The sequence below is a fragment of the Podarcis gaigeae genome (genome assembly GCF_964106915.1).
Source record: "Podarcis gaigeae genome assembly, chromosome: 5".
In the NCBI taxonomy this organism is placed as follows: domain Eukaryota; kingdom Metazoa; phylum Chordata; class Lepidosauria; order Squamata; family Lacertidae; genus Podarcis; species Podarcis gaigeae.
The window spans coordinates 18,658,497-18,672,016 of record NC_139681.1 but is presented as its reverse complement, the minus strand read 5'-3'; the positions used below and the strand labels follow the sequence as shown (position 1 = coordinate 18,672,016).

The following is a 13,520-nucleotide window of genomic DNA, read 5'->3' as shown; positions in this document are numbered from 1 at the left end:
CACATGGTAAAAACGAAGGGTTATGATGGCAGGGAGGAAAAGAATTGTTTATAACAATTATGTCAATAGTTGTCTTGCATGCCAGAGTTTATATTACTATACATCATTCACAATGCCTTCAATAAAAGTGACAAACTGCATCTGTCATCTCCATCATATAATATGTGCAGTGAAAAATTTCAGGATTGTCCAATACAGTAAATCAGCTTAACATGATTAGAACTGAACTTCATTAAAAGAGCCAAATACATTTCAACCAAAGACTTCCTCTGTGACTGTTCTTAAACTAGTCTATGACCTCTTGATTCATATTAAGATACAAGAAATGGCCTCTAGCTAGTACAATAAACTTATTGAATATAAACTTTATTGATTAATAATATACATACAGATACTATCAATATATATATTGGAAGACTTTGGTCAAAACTATTTTTGTGTTTTTAATGAAATTCAGTTAAATCAGTTTTTTCTTAAACGTAGTAAAGTTTAAACCATTAAGAAATATAACAGTGTGTAACCAGCGAATTGAACACGTTATCAGTAATGGCTCATGTCCACAATAGTGGCTGGCTGAATAATCCTTAGTTGGACAACTATTGGACAACTGTTTTCCATTCTCCTCCTGCATGCTATTTATTGATCATAAGCAGTCAGGGTTGCCTCTGTCTGGCTGTAGTAATAGCAGGGCCACACATAGTTTCCAGGCTTGAGCAGTTTGATCGTAGCATGCTGATTTTAGCTATGCTAGTGCTAACATAGTTTGAATATGTAGCTCAAATCATGTTCTTACTTGCAATGAAAATAAAGCACCATCTATTTCACACTGCAAGTCTTCATTCCATTTAGCCTTCAACCTACACAGACTGTGACAAACTTTGGATAAAACATTTTTATTTCCACATAAAACTGCTCTGTGTTTTTGTTTTTGTTTTTTCAAAATTAGTAAGATGTTTCAAATACATTTCCATTTCTGATGATTTGGCCATATTTTATTTTTTTATATAAAAAAGAGGTGTTTAATTCCTGCATTAGTAACTATTTCACTATGAGATACAGATTATCACATAAAAATCTATACATAATAAGGTTACCAGATTTTTTTCAATGAATCCCGGGACACTTTTCAACTTCAATGGTTTTTGTATGGGGACTGATTTGTAAATCCGGGAACTGTCTCTGGGAAATGGGGATGTCTGGTAACCTTAAATTATGCCATATATTTAAATTCTCATCACATAATCAAGTGAATCTCAGCAATTATATGCGGATTACAATTTTACTCTTTTTTTAAGGAGGGGTACTTTTGGACTCTTTGAGTTGCATGTTAACGTCATTTCCATGTAGCATCATTTCAGAGGCCTAATTCTTGCATCGTTAGGAAGGGGCATGAAGAAGTGAGGTATAGAAATACATAAGATGCTTTCCTACTCATCCTTTTTCTAATCACCCCTGCCAGTGTATAAAACTGATTTGTGAGTTTATGTGCTCACCATTAGCAGGGTTTGCAGTAGTTTGCAAAGCTTGGTGCTTAGCTTATTAACGTGGTGAGCAGTCCCCATGGCTTTATATGAATCTGAACCGAAAATGTCACCTGCTAAACATAAAATCTCAAACGATTCTTACAACATTTTGCAGTGCAGCTAATCATGCCCCAGTGGGCATGGGTCACGTGAAGCAAACCCACTGGGAGCAAAAGCTCAAAGCATTTTTCATTGTCAAGGCAGCTGTGTTTCCATATGGTTCTTGAAAACATGCCTACGCTATGCCTGTGTTCAGTCTACGGCTATCATTTGTACCAAGTGCTGAGGTAGAATCGATAAAGAAAGAGGCCTTTAATGAATTTTAGGAGCACCCCCAAAACATTGGCACGCTCCTGAAGTATTTGATTATCTGGAAACTTAATTATCTATTTTCTGATTTAAATTAAAGAGAGGCAGTAACTCAAACTTAACCAACATTTTAATGATAACATGTTTCATCACTTCGGGTTAATTAAAGCTCAGCGGCAATTAGGATGTGGTGTTGTATATCACCAAGCTTGGAGCATGAATATTTTCATTACAGCAAGGAATTTGTGTTTTGTTTCATGGTAACATGGAATACATTAAAATGTGCTTGTACTTGGTTCTTGAAAACAAACATAAATTGCTTGTACCTATTGTTTAGTCACATGGTGGCACACCTATAATAAGCTGTTTTGATATAATATACAGAGATGGAGCACTTTAAATAGCCTTTCGTGCTTTAAAACAGTTTGTAATGGATATTGCTCTTTTATAGGGATTGATAATCCGGTTCTTAAATTGCCACCCAAAATGGTGCCTGAAGAGAAATGCAAAGCAAAATGTGCATGTGTGTTTCTTAGGCAAAAAGTCTGAGGAATTTGAAAGGAAGGGTTCTGATTAAGCTAGCATAGTTCTCAGAAGGCTTTTCACAGGTCTCAACCTTAAAAAAAAGACGAGCAAAGAAAAGATCAGGGCCAACATGTAAATTGCAATTCAGAGCAACTCCAAGTGAAAAAGAAGTGGGGGGAAGTTCAGAGGTTTGAGCTGGCCAAACATGAAAGTGATTAAAATACTGTAGTTTTTCTCTTCGCTTTGTGAACTTTATTTAGGGACATGGGCTGATGCAGCTTGTTCCTCCCTCTACTTTCCAGCAGCACAGTGTATCCCTATATCACAATGTTTGGCTGGTAATACATCACAATGTTAAAAAGCTGATATCGCCCAGCCCATGTCCCCTCTTTTCCAGGCTAAACACACGCAACTCCCTCAACCATTCCTCATATGGCTTGATTTCCAGACCCTTGATAATCTTGGTTGCCCTTCTCTGCACACATTCCAGTTTTTCCAGTATCCTTACATTGTGGTGCCCAGAACTGAACACAGTATTCCAGGTGTGCTCTGACCAAGGGAGAGCAGAGATGTTAGTACTATTACTTCCCTTGACTGGGATGCTATACTTCTGTTGATGCAGCCTAGAATAACATTAGCTTTTTTCTTGCTGCTGCATCACACTGTTGACTCATGCTAAGCTTATGGTCAGTTAAGACCCCTAGATCCTTTTAACACATACTACTGGTAGATCTTGTGTAGCTGGTTCTTCCTGGCCATAGAAAAGCAGCATTTCTGAGGGCACTGTTGCATCATGTAACATTGATCATTCGGGATAAAGCAGATAATTTTTCCTAGGGGGCTGGATAGTAAATTATTTCAGGAAGCTCAAGATAAAGGAATAAAAAGTGTTCCTATTCAGAGCTGTCTTAGACTGAGGACCATCACATTGTCCCTGTTGTTCGAGCCTTGTTCTTCTCCATCAACCTCATGCTGAAATTAATTACTTCCAATTTATAAAGCTTAATTATATTTCATTTACTTAGTCAAGTGGGATATCTATGGTATCTTCTTGGAATTGAGAGGGCAGCGAATAGAAGGAGGTCTTATTATTATTTTACCCTTTCCGGTTTCCTGCTCTGAGTGGTGGTTAGGAATGGGAACTGGAATCACTTCAGAGTTTTTGTTGATGGTTTGGCGCATCTGATAAAAGGTTGCTGCCACACACAGAGTCAGAGAGGTCATTTGGCTGGCTACTAACAAGGCAAAATGATACAGATAAATGATTTGCTACTTGCTGCAAGTCTTTTGCTTATCAGTTCTTCTTCACAGAACCATCCTGGGGCTTCAGTGATTTCCAATTATTTAGGTCCCCAATAAAGGCCTGCTTCACAGGGCCACACACGCTGCCTACCTGCAATCTGTTTGAGGTGAAATCAACCGGGGCTCAGCTGAATGAATGCCTGTCTACCTACAGATATAGAGTTGCAGTATTGCACAACTAGATTTTTTCATAACCCATGGAAATGTTGCATGGCCACAGCCAGTTTTCCACCATGCAAATTGGCTCTGAGTAGGAGCAAAAATTAATGTAGAAAGCCAAACTCATGGAATCATTGAATTGGAAGGAACCTGCTCCTTTCCCCTGCCAATCAAATCATATTAGCGTTTTGGCAGTGGCAGAGGGTGTCCAGAGAGTTTTACTGTGTGTGTGTGTGTGTGTGTGTGTGTGTGAGAGAGAGAGAGAGAGAGAGAGAGAGAGAGAGAGAGAGAGAGAGTATGCGCACACATGCATCCATGCATGCATGCAGAAGGGTTCAGCAGTCTCTTGGGTAGTCACACTGACTTTTAGTTAGCATTAGCAATGGAGGAAGCACAACCAATGAGGGTTTTACCTGCTACTGTTGCCTCTGCCAGTGCTTCCTCCTAACCCTTTCACAATGCAGAGAGAGAGAGAGAGAGAAGAAATGAGAGGTGTCACTGGGTTCTGCCATAGACATTATTCCCACTGAGGTCACATATGTCTATACATGACCTGTTCCTACAATAAATGGCACACGGACTAAATTTCCCCACTAGTAATCCTGGGATTTGCAGTCAAATTTGAGTCTGTGGTGGGAAAATATTGTGCTCTATGTGCCTTTGGGAAAGCCCGCCTCCACTGCTGTCGCCTCCTCCACCTCCCTTGTAAGGTTCATATTTTATCTTAAGGCAAGCAGAGGAGGAGGAGATAGCAGTGGTAGCCATTTCACAGTAATTATTTGAATGTTCAAACAGAACACCATGAAAACTCCGAGATCTTTTGCGATTAGTAGAAAGGCAATCACCCATTCCTAATACCAGCACTTTTAAAATTGTACTGGGTGGGGGTGGAATTGGCAAGAAAAAGACCTGTTACTAACCCCTGGCTATTTTGAACCAATTGAATTTTCTCCTAGTAGAATATAGAGTTCATTAAAGTTCATGAGCTTCAAAATTACTCTTACTAACTTCCTGTATGGGTTGTCATAATTGAAAAAACATTTTACTCTAGGAAAAGGCACTTGTTGGCTACTGTCTCTACCTGTGAAACCAAGATAAGTGCTGGGACTTGCAGCATACCCAGACCACATGCTCTGTCTTTGATTTTTTTTTTGGGGGGGGGGGTGATGTCCCAATAAGGGGAACTGCCAAATCCCATACCAACTGGGCCTCCCACAACGAACATCTCCATCATGCCTGGCTTGAGTTTTAATTCATTCACCCATATCCTGATGTGAAGCATCTGTTGAGCGCTTCTTTTGCCTCATCTGGCTCCACTGAAAAGGAGAAACAGGGGAGAAAAGGAGTAACAGAACAGAGCTTACCGATAGCACTTCTCACCAAATCTCCAGACAGTTTCTCAGAGCAGTTTCATGTTGATATTAAACACAAAATTAAAAAGAGATGTTTAACATTGCAATGTGAAATGTTTTTTTATTTCTTACAATTTGGAAACATTATTTTCCTTTCCTTAGAGAACATAAGCCAGGACCAAAATGGGTTCCAAGTGTGCTTAATGAGGTTGAATGTGATTCTTCTTCTTCTTTTATTTTACAAGATCTGTACCTCAGTAGTTGGAATATAGGTGGTAACCATGAAGTCATCATTGTCTTTAAAAAATGAACAAATGATACTGAAGTTGGTTCTCACTTCCTTATTGAACAAAAAGCTGTGTGAATAGCCTAAATGGTTTATTTCACCCTGCACCACAAAGTATATATCATAATACCCCAGATCATGCACTTCCATCATCTGAGAACTCTCTCCTTTGAGATGCGTCATCGTTCTGTGGGACATCATTCTATTTTCAAACTACTGACGTATAGATCATGTCAAAAAACAACAACACACTTACTCAACACAACTGGTACCAATTCACCATTTGGGGTGGCACAACTCAGGAATTATTGAAAGTGAGTGCAAGGAATCATTGATTAAAATTTTGATAGTACAATTTGAAAAATAGTTTCAAGGCCCAAATTCAGTCCACCACCCCTGTTCTAAGTGGTTGATTGAAAATTCACTCCCTAGTTCCAGTATCTTCCCTTCCCCCACTGGCATCTGAAAGGGATTGATCCCTTTATACACCAGCACCTATCCTTAATTCTAACCACCAAGTGTAAAAAAGGGGGGGTACTTACTTAATTGAGCTAATATCCATGTGCTGTGAATTAATATTTTGTAGGTTCATAGGATTGGAAGGGACCACAAAGGTCAGCTGACCCAGGGGTCAGGGTAGATGGAGGTCAGTCCTGCACAAACATAGTCCCCCTCCCCCCCAAAAAAAGCACTTCAGTTTGGCTTCCCTTTTTTGATTGTAGCACCTGAGCTTGATGAGGCACATGACCCTCACCTGTTCTGAGCCTTCTCAGGCTTGAGGAATCACACACCTCCTCCCAGAGTTAATGAACCCCACCTGGCCAGCTAGTGAGCTGGGCTGTGGGCCCTTGTTTGCCTCAGCCTCCTAAAGTGTCCCTTCGGCTGCTTCCTATGCATCAGAGCCTGCCGTGTTCATGGAGCCAGGGGCCCCTCTGGCTCTGGTGATGGGTCCTGCTCCTCGGGTTCCTGTGCCCTGACCCCCATCCCCTCGCCATCGCCTGTTACTCTGTGAGTACTTCCTACACCAACTTCTGCTTCCCCATCCTCAGCTTGTGTGCTACGCCCCTTGCTAGGATCCTCTTCCTCCTCTCTATCGTCCTGCCAGTTCACGACATTTCATCACTTTGGATATTTTCCCCTTTGGTGTCAAATTAGTGAAAGGTGTGTGTTGTTGTTTTTTATGGGAACTTCTGTCTACTGCCACATGCTAAAGTGGAGTTTTAATGCTATTGTGGTGGCAGGAATGGCCTGTGTGTTGTTTCCTTTTCACAGTTTTCCTAATCTGTGCACTGTAGGTGGAAAGGGGTGGCTAGCCTTTTCTTTTTCTAGTAACCTTTTATTTTCTATATGCATTGAAGTTTCCAAAATACCAATACCAGTCCATGTTTATATCTCTGTGTTCCATGATAATAGCAGGTGTTGGGGTGGGGAATGATACATTCATATTTTAGTGAACTAGGTATACAGAATGTTTCAAATCTATTTTATGTGAGTGGTAAGTTCAATACCCCCCCCCCCAAAAAAAAACCAAAATAATAAATTATAATTTATTTCTCTCTAGGTAGGTGGAAACAGTTGATCCTCTGTGTTCATCCTGCTGTCATTAATAAAATGTTAGCATTTCAAAAAATAGGAAAGAGTAATGTCTTTTAAAAAAAGCTTTTTGTGAATCTTGCTATAGTACTTACACAGTGAAAAGCATTTATTAGAATCAATATGTTTGCTATTGTTGGTTCCTACCTTCAAGAAGGTCCCTATTGCAGCTGCCATTAGAACAGTAAGCTGCGGAAGAGGGTGTAGAAAAACTGGGATTTTTTCATTTATGTAAACCCCCTTCATCATGTTCCCCTAACTTTGAAACATTGTTTTCTAAAACTGGCTTCATGGGAAATGGTTGGTCTCATATATATGAAATCAGCTGGCTTGAAACAACATAAAGATTCTTGCTTATGCATTATGTAAAGCAAGGGTAGCCAATATGGCACTCTCCAGGTGATGCTGACTGCAACTCCCATTCCCTCACCACTGACTGGGGATACCAGGAGCTGAAGTACAGCCTCATTTAAAGGAACCAATTTGGCTACCCCTGAACTAAATTGTGCTTGTATCAGCCATGTGAAATAATCTTCCCTTGGAAATATGACATGCACTGACAGCTTAGTGTTTGGCACAATGTTGTTTTGCTTACCCAACGCAGGTTTAGCCTCAACAGTGCTGTCACCTTTTATTTCCAGCTGGAATTGTGTCTTGGTAACGTTTGTAATGAAGAAGTGTTCATTTTTACCCATGATAGGGTGACTGTTTTCTTCCTTCCTTCTGGCAGGCTGGTGTTTGCGAAGCTAAAGCTCTTAATGATAGCCATAGAGTACAAGTCGGAACAACGGGAAAGCAGGTAAGTCATTGTCGACAAAACCATTTTTCCTAATGCACCTTTGATAACTTGGCCCGCTTATATTTCTTCCTTCCTTCCCTTGAATGGATCTTTATACCTATGGAAACATTCTAAATCTCACTCATTGTGGCATCGCTGCACCAGCTCACATAACCCAACCAAATGGCTGCACCATCTCTCTTCTGACCGAGACTCCCATGAGGATGGTTGAAAGGAACAGTGTTTTAATTTCTGTTGCTAAACGCGCTCCCTCTCTCTCTCTCTTTTTCCCTGCCCCAAATGCACTGCATATTTAGGAACCAAGGGTAGCAACTTAGCACCCTTCAGATGTTGTTGAACTACAGTTCCCATCATCCCTCACCATTGACCATGCTGTAATCCACAACATCTGGAGGGATCAATTTTTCTACCCCTGCATAAAATGCTGCAAAAAAGAACCCCAATCTTGATGCAATCGTACATATAATTGCATCAACTTCGTTTTTTGTTTTGGTTTGCGGTGTTTGTCCATGTTTATCAGTATTGCAAAAGGTTCTTTTCTTTGAACTAATTCTACAGATGGTTCCGATTAGTCCTTGTAAATACACAGCTACTATAGATTTGTGTATAGTTATCAGTGAAAATAATTTCTTGTAAATATTACATGTAGCTCCATGCTAACTATTGCATAATTCACTTTGAAAGTGTCTCTTTCGACACAGTTAAACAGATTATTAAGGCCGGGGGGGGGGGGGGAACGACCTTGCCAAACATTTGTTTCTTAATGCTATCCAGTGATCATTTGTTCCATTGGCTCAGCTTCGTTTTTTCCATCTTCACCTTCGCAGTCCTCCTGCCTTTTTTGCCCATAAGGCTTTTCAATTCCACTGTTTGTGGGGGACTGTAGATGCCAGTGAGTTTCTTCCAAGCCTGGCTCAGAGAAGAACATCAAGGGCTTATAGAAGCCCAACTCAGATGAGAGGCAAGCTTTTAAGACCCCTTGATTCTTTCTCTGCTTGAACTGATATCCAGATGGGAGAAGAATTGCCAGCTTTCCTGACTGGCAAATGCTGTTTACAGCCTAAGCAAAGCCTTTACCAGACAAGGATTATTTGTGGGTGTGTTGATCTCCAAAGGCTGCACACACCTCTTAAAAATTGTCCCTCTGCCACTGTGGGCACATTTATATGGAGAAGAGGCATACAAATAGAATGATGGAATAAATGCATAATGGAGCTAGGTTGCTCCACGGTCTTTCACAGGGCCAGTTTTAGGAGTTGCAGGGGTGAAATCAGAGGGTGGTAACCTAAAGCTGTCCCCACATGGACAACTGCAGCATTTCCACACACCCCAAGCCCCCAGGAAAAAATACCTACGTTATCCCCCTTGGAATTTGAATAATTTCCTAGTTAAGCTGGGAGGGGGGGATGCTATGGAAAGCTCACCTGTCTTGACCCACAATATATTGTATACAAAAGATTGTGGTATAATCATGTCTGGTGTAGTGTTGGGATTGGCAAAATCATGGGTTTCCACATTGCTTACAGCAATGTAAACAAATAAAGATGAGGGCAACACAGAAGAAAGGAAAGAACAGGACTGAAACTATGAGAAGGTGCTTGCCGCACTTGTTGGAAATGAATGTGAATGGAAGGTGACCTTTCAAACATTCATAAAGCTAAAGATGAGTGCAAAGTAAGGGAGTTCGGTTTTCTAAACAGCCCTGATTAGGTCTGATAAAGACAGCTTACCAGTTGAACAAAACTGTGCTTTCTAATAAGGTTTTACAATGGAAATTTATTGCGCTCTTTGTTAATTCACCTGTGCACCAACTTCTCCTGGGTTGAGGGTGAACCTAGGCCAGTCATTCATTGGAAAGGAACGTTCCAAAATTTGTCACACTTCCTTGGCATTTGAAAGGGACGACACCCCACCCCCCGAAATTATTGATCTCCTACTTGGTGTCTTATCAGTTTTGCATTTTGGTGACCTAAGTACTCTCCGAAAACACAGATTCAGCACTCTTTGTTATACTAATGTTTGGAGCAAAAACATGCACGTTTGGTCCTACGTATCTCCTGTAACACTTTGCCGACAAGTGATATGTAGAAAGGGTGTATGTGATCCCAGATGTTTGTTTTATGTTGTCAAATACTAATCTCTGTTTATTTCAAAGGGATCCCAGTTTCAAAAATTCACAAACTTGAAAGTTGTTCCAGTTTCAAAATAAATATTGCCATTGAGAAGCCCCACGATGTATTTGCAAACATAAAGTCTATGCTTGACTTTGAACAGAGTTGTTCGTTAGTAGTCGAGCTGACTGTGGCTTCCCTCCCAATAATGGCATTGCTGCAGCTTTCCTGCACAATGCGGTGATGAAGTTGGTGCTGTGTGGGTGCACCAGCAGAGCCAATCTGACGCTTCTGCTGGAGAACCTGCACAGCTCTTCTGTTCTGTCCTGTCCAGGTAAGCTGCTGTGGCACCGGTGACAGGACGATGCCTCTGCCCTACCACCCCAGCTGCTACAATATCCAATACCACATTCTCAACAATTGCTGTCATACATTACTCCGCACATCATTCAATAATTCCTGCTCTGAATATTCACAGTAATTTCCTTTGTTGCCATTTACTAACATGTGCATCAAATGTACATTTCCCACATCCTTTCTTTAGTAGCGCACTGGGCAATCCCTTCTTTTGAGCTAACCAGAGTGGTTTTCATGATTTTCAAAGGAAACTGGAACAAATCTTTCATCACAAAAGACATATACATATATATATATATGCAGGTTTTGGTGTCCTCGGGTGTCTTCCCGTGTAAAAGTTGGGGTGTCTAGGCGACGTTTCGACGAGGTCTCACTCGTCATCTTCAGGCTGGTGCTTTCGGCTTCTTGTTACTGGAACAGAGCGGGATCTCAATGTTTGAGTTCCTATAAATACTGTAGAGGGGGTGTGGTGTCTAGCCTCCAATGTTCTGGGCAGAGAGGAAGTTCCCAGGCTAGTGTGCCTTTTCTTCTTTTGTTCCTTAATTACTTGAGAGATACCTTGAGTGATTTCTTGAGTGATATCCTGAGTACCACTTAGGTGGGTCATTAGGTGTGGATTAGTTGCTAAAGTCTTTGTGTCTTGACCTCTTGAACTTTGTGAAGAGTTTTCCTGAGAAGATGGCTGTATTGCACTTAGTTGTGCTTTGGCTTGGCTTCGTGTATAGGGGCGAGCTGTGGTTTTGTGGCTTGTGTCAGCCAGATCTGTGTAGGGATTGCAGGGGGGTGCAGCATCCGGAGGTGCCACCATGGATTGGCTACTGGATGGTGTCAGTAATTCATCTGTGGAGAGGGTCTGGGTTTGGGTCTGGTGTGGTTGATTGGTGTTGGCGTTCTGTGTGCCTCTGGATCTGGTGTCAGTTTTTGTGGGGAGGGCTAATTTCCAGATGTCTGGCAAGCGGGATGTGTCGTCACGCTTGTTCATGTTGTGAGGGTGTTTCTCTATCACAACATGAACAAGCGTGACGACACATCCCGCTTGCCAGACATCTGGAAATTAGCCCTCCCCACAAAAACTGACACCAGATCCAGAGGCACACAGAACGCCAACACCAATCAACCACACCAGACCCAAACCCAGACCCTCTCCACAGATGAATTACTGACACCATCCAGTAGCCAATCCATGGTGGCACCTCCGGATGCTGCACCCCCCTGCAATCCCTACACAGATCTGGCTGACACAAGCCACAAAACCACAGCTCGCCCCTATACACGAAGCCAAGCCAAAGCACAACTAAGTGCAATACAGCCATCTTCTCAGGAAAACTCTTCACAAAGTTCAAGAGGTCAAGACACAAAGACTTTAGCAACTAATCCACACCTAATGACCCACCTAAGTGGTACTCAGGATATCACTCAAGAAATCACTCAAGGTATCTCTCAAGTAATTAAGGAACAAAAGAAGAAAAGGCACACTAGCCTGGGAACTTCCTCTCTGCCCAGAACATTGGAGGCTAGACACCACACCCCCTCTACAGTATTTATAGGAACTCAAACATTGAGATCCCGCTCTGTTCCAGTAACAAGAAGCCGAAAGCACCAGCCTGAAGATGACGAGTGAGACCTCGTCGAAACGTCGCCTAGACACCCCAACTTTTACACGGGAAGACACCCGAGGACACCAAAACCTGCATTCCTGTACCCGTGAAAATCTACGAAAGCAAATATATATATATATATATATATATATGCAGGTTTTGGTGTCCTCGGGTGTCTTCCCGTGTAAAAGTTGGGGTGTCTAGGCGACGTTTCGACGAGGTCTCACTCGTCATCTTGAAGATGACGAGTGAGACCTCGTCGAAACGTCGCCTAGACACCCCAACTTTTACACGGGAAGACACCCGAGGACACCAAAACCTGCATTCCTGTACCCGTGAAAATCTACGAAAGCATATATATATATATATATATATATATATATATATATATATATATAAAAAATATCTCAAGAGCATCCTCTTAGAAATTAAGCATAGGGTACAAAGAGCTACCTGAAGGTACTCCCAAGGGTTTGGGCATGTCGCTGATCTTTTAAGCTTGTTTTTAAGGGAGTATTGTGAGAATTTTAGCAGGGAATTCTTGCATAGGTGAGCATCCTGAGTTCGGGTGAATGGAACTGAGGATGGCACAGCCTGAAAGGAGCAGGCTGTACCCCCACTTTCTCCTGCCCCAAAGTTCCCTAAACTTACATTGGAAGTGGCTGCAGTAGCGGGCATTCCCAGCCCATAGCGAAGCTTCTTTTCCCATTATAGTTAGTAGTCTAGGAAATGCCAACAATAATTTATGGCCAGTTGTGTGAACCATTAAACCAGCTCTCTGGTGACCAATGCCTTGGCATATCCTAACATTTATCAGCTGAGCAATAATAATAGAATCATTATCTGTGGTACACATATTGATTCTCCCCCTGCTCCCAGTCTCACCACAGTCACTAGTATTGTGTGTCACCTTCTGGTATCTCACAAGCTGAATTCAGTGGAACTTGATTGCAGGAGTATACATTTAGGGATGAGTGTTAGTATTTGATTGAAAAGGGGGCTTCCAGGTGACTCTTCAGTTTAGGTCAGCTGGACCCACACTGCTGAGCTTCCCAAGTGGATGGGTTCAGTTTGCTTCTTGTCTTCCTTCAGACTCAAGGACACCATCATTTGCAACCCAATGCAGAACTGAAACATCTAATCTAAGATCCCTGCAGAGGGAAAGTTAATCAAGCAACTAGATATTTCAGTACCCTACTAAAAACACGGTTTCCTTCCTCAAATACAACTTTGACAGTGTCTCCCCCAACACACTTTTCTTCTTTTTGCAAAAATGGAAAGAGAATCAACACCCTTCTCTCATACACCCCATGTTTACTCCTCCGTTGAACTTTCTCCCTGTCTCTCCATTTTGTCCTCATTCTCAGCAGAAAAACCTTTTTTTCATTGAAAAAAGAAGTGCAAAACATGTTGCAGCCTGTGGAGGACTTGAAATAAAAGGGTTTTTTTGCCTTTGTTTTGGTGTCAGTTGATTTCTTACCAAAGTGTTTGATTTGCATTTTTTTTCTTGTCGTTTGCAGAAGCCGAAAGCGGTATGCCCTCTTCGTTACCTTTCCTTCCAACCTCAGCCCTACCTTCACTCCTCCTAACTTCAGGACTAACCCCT

The 13,520-nt window shown here is 41.7% G+C and overlaps 1 protein-coding gene across 14 annotated transcripts in view; it reads left to right on the top strand.

The window, feature by feature from the left end:
- Positions 1-13,520, top strand: part of KCNMA1 (potassium calcium-activated channel subfamily M alpha 1) — a 545,541-nt gene that overhangs the window by 388,679 nt on the left and 143,342 nt on the right. For 8 of the 14 annotated variants that reach the window (XM_083738255.1, XM_083738251.1, XM_083738257.1 and 5 more), the window contains exons 16-17: positions 7,780-7,848; positions 13,435-13,446. In XM_083738255.1, coding sequence (XP_083594381.1) covers positions 7,780-7,848; positions 13,435-13,446 — 81 coding nt within the window. The remainder of the gene's footprint in view (positions 1-7,779; positions 7,849-13,434; positions 13,447-13,520) is intronic. The other 6 variants (XM_083738253.1, XM_083738258.1, XM_083738262.1 and 3 more) reach the window with 1 other exon arrangement.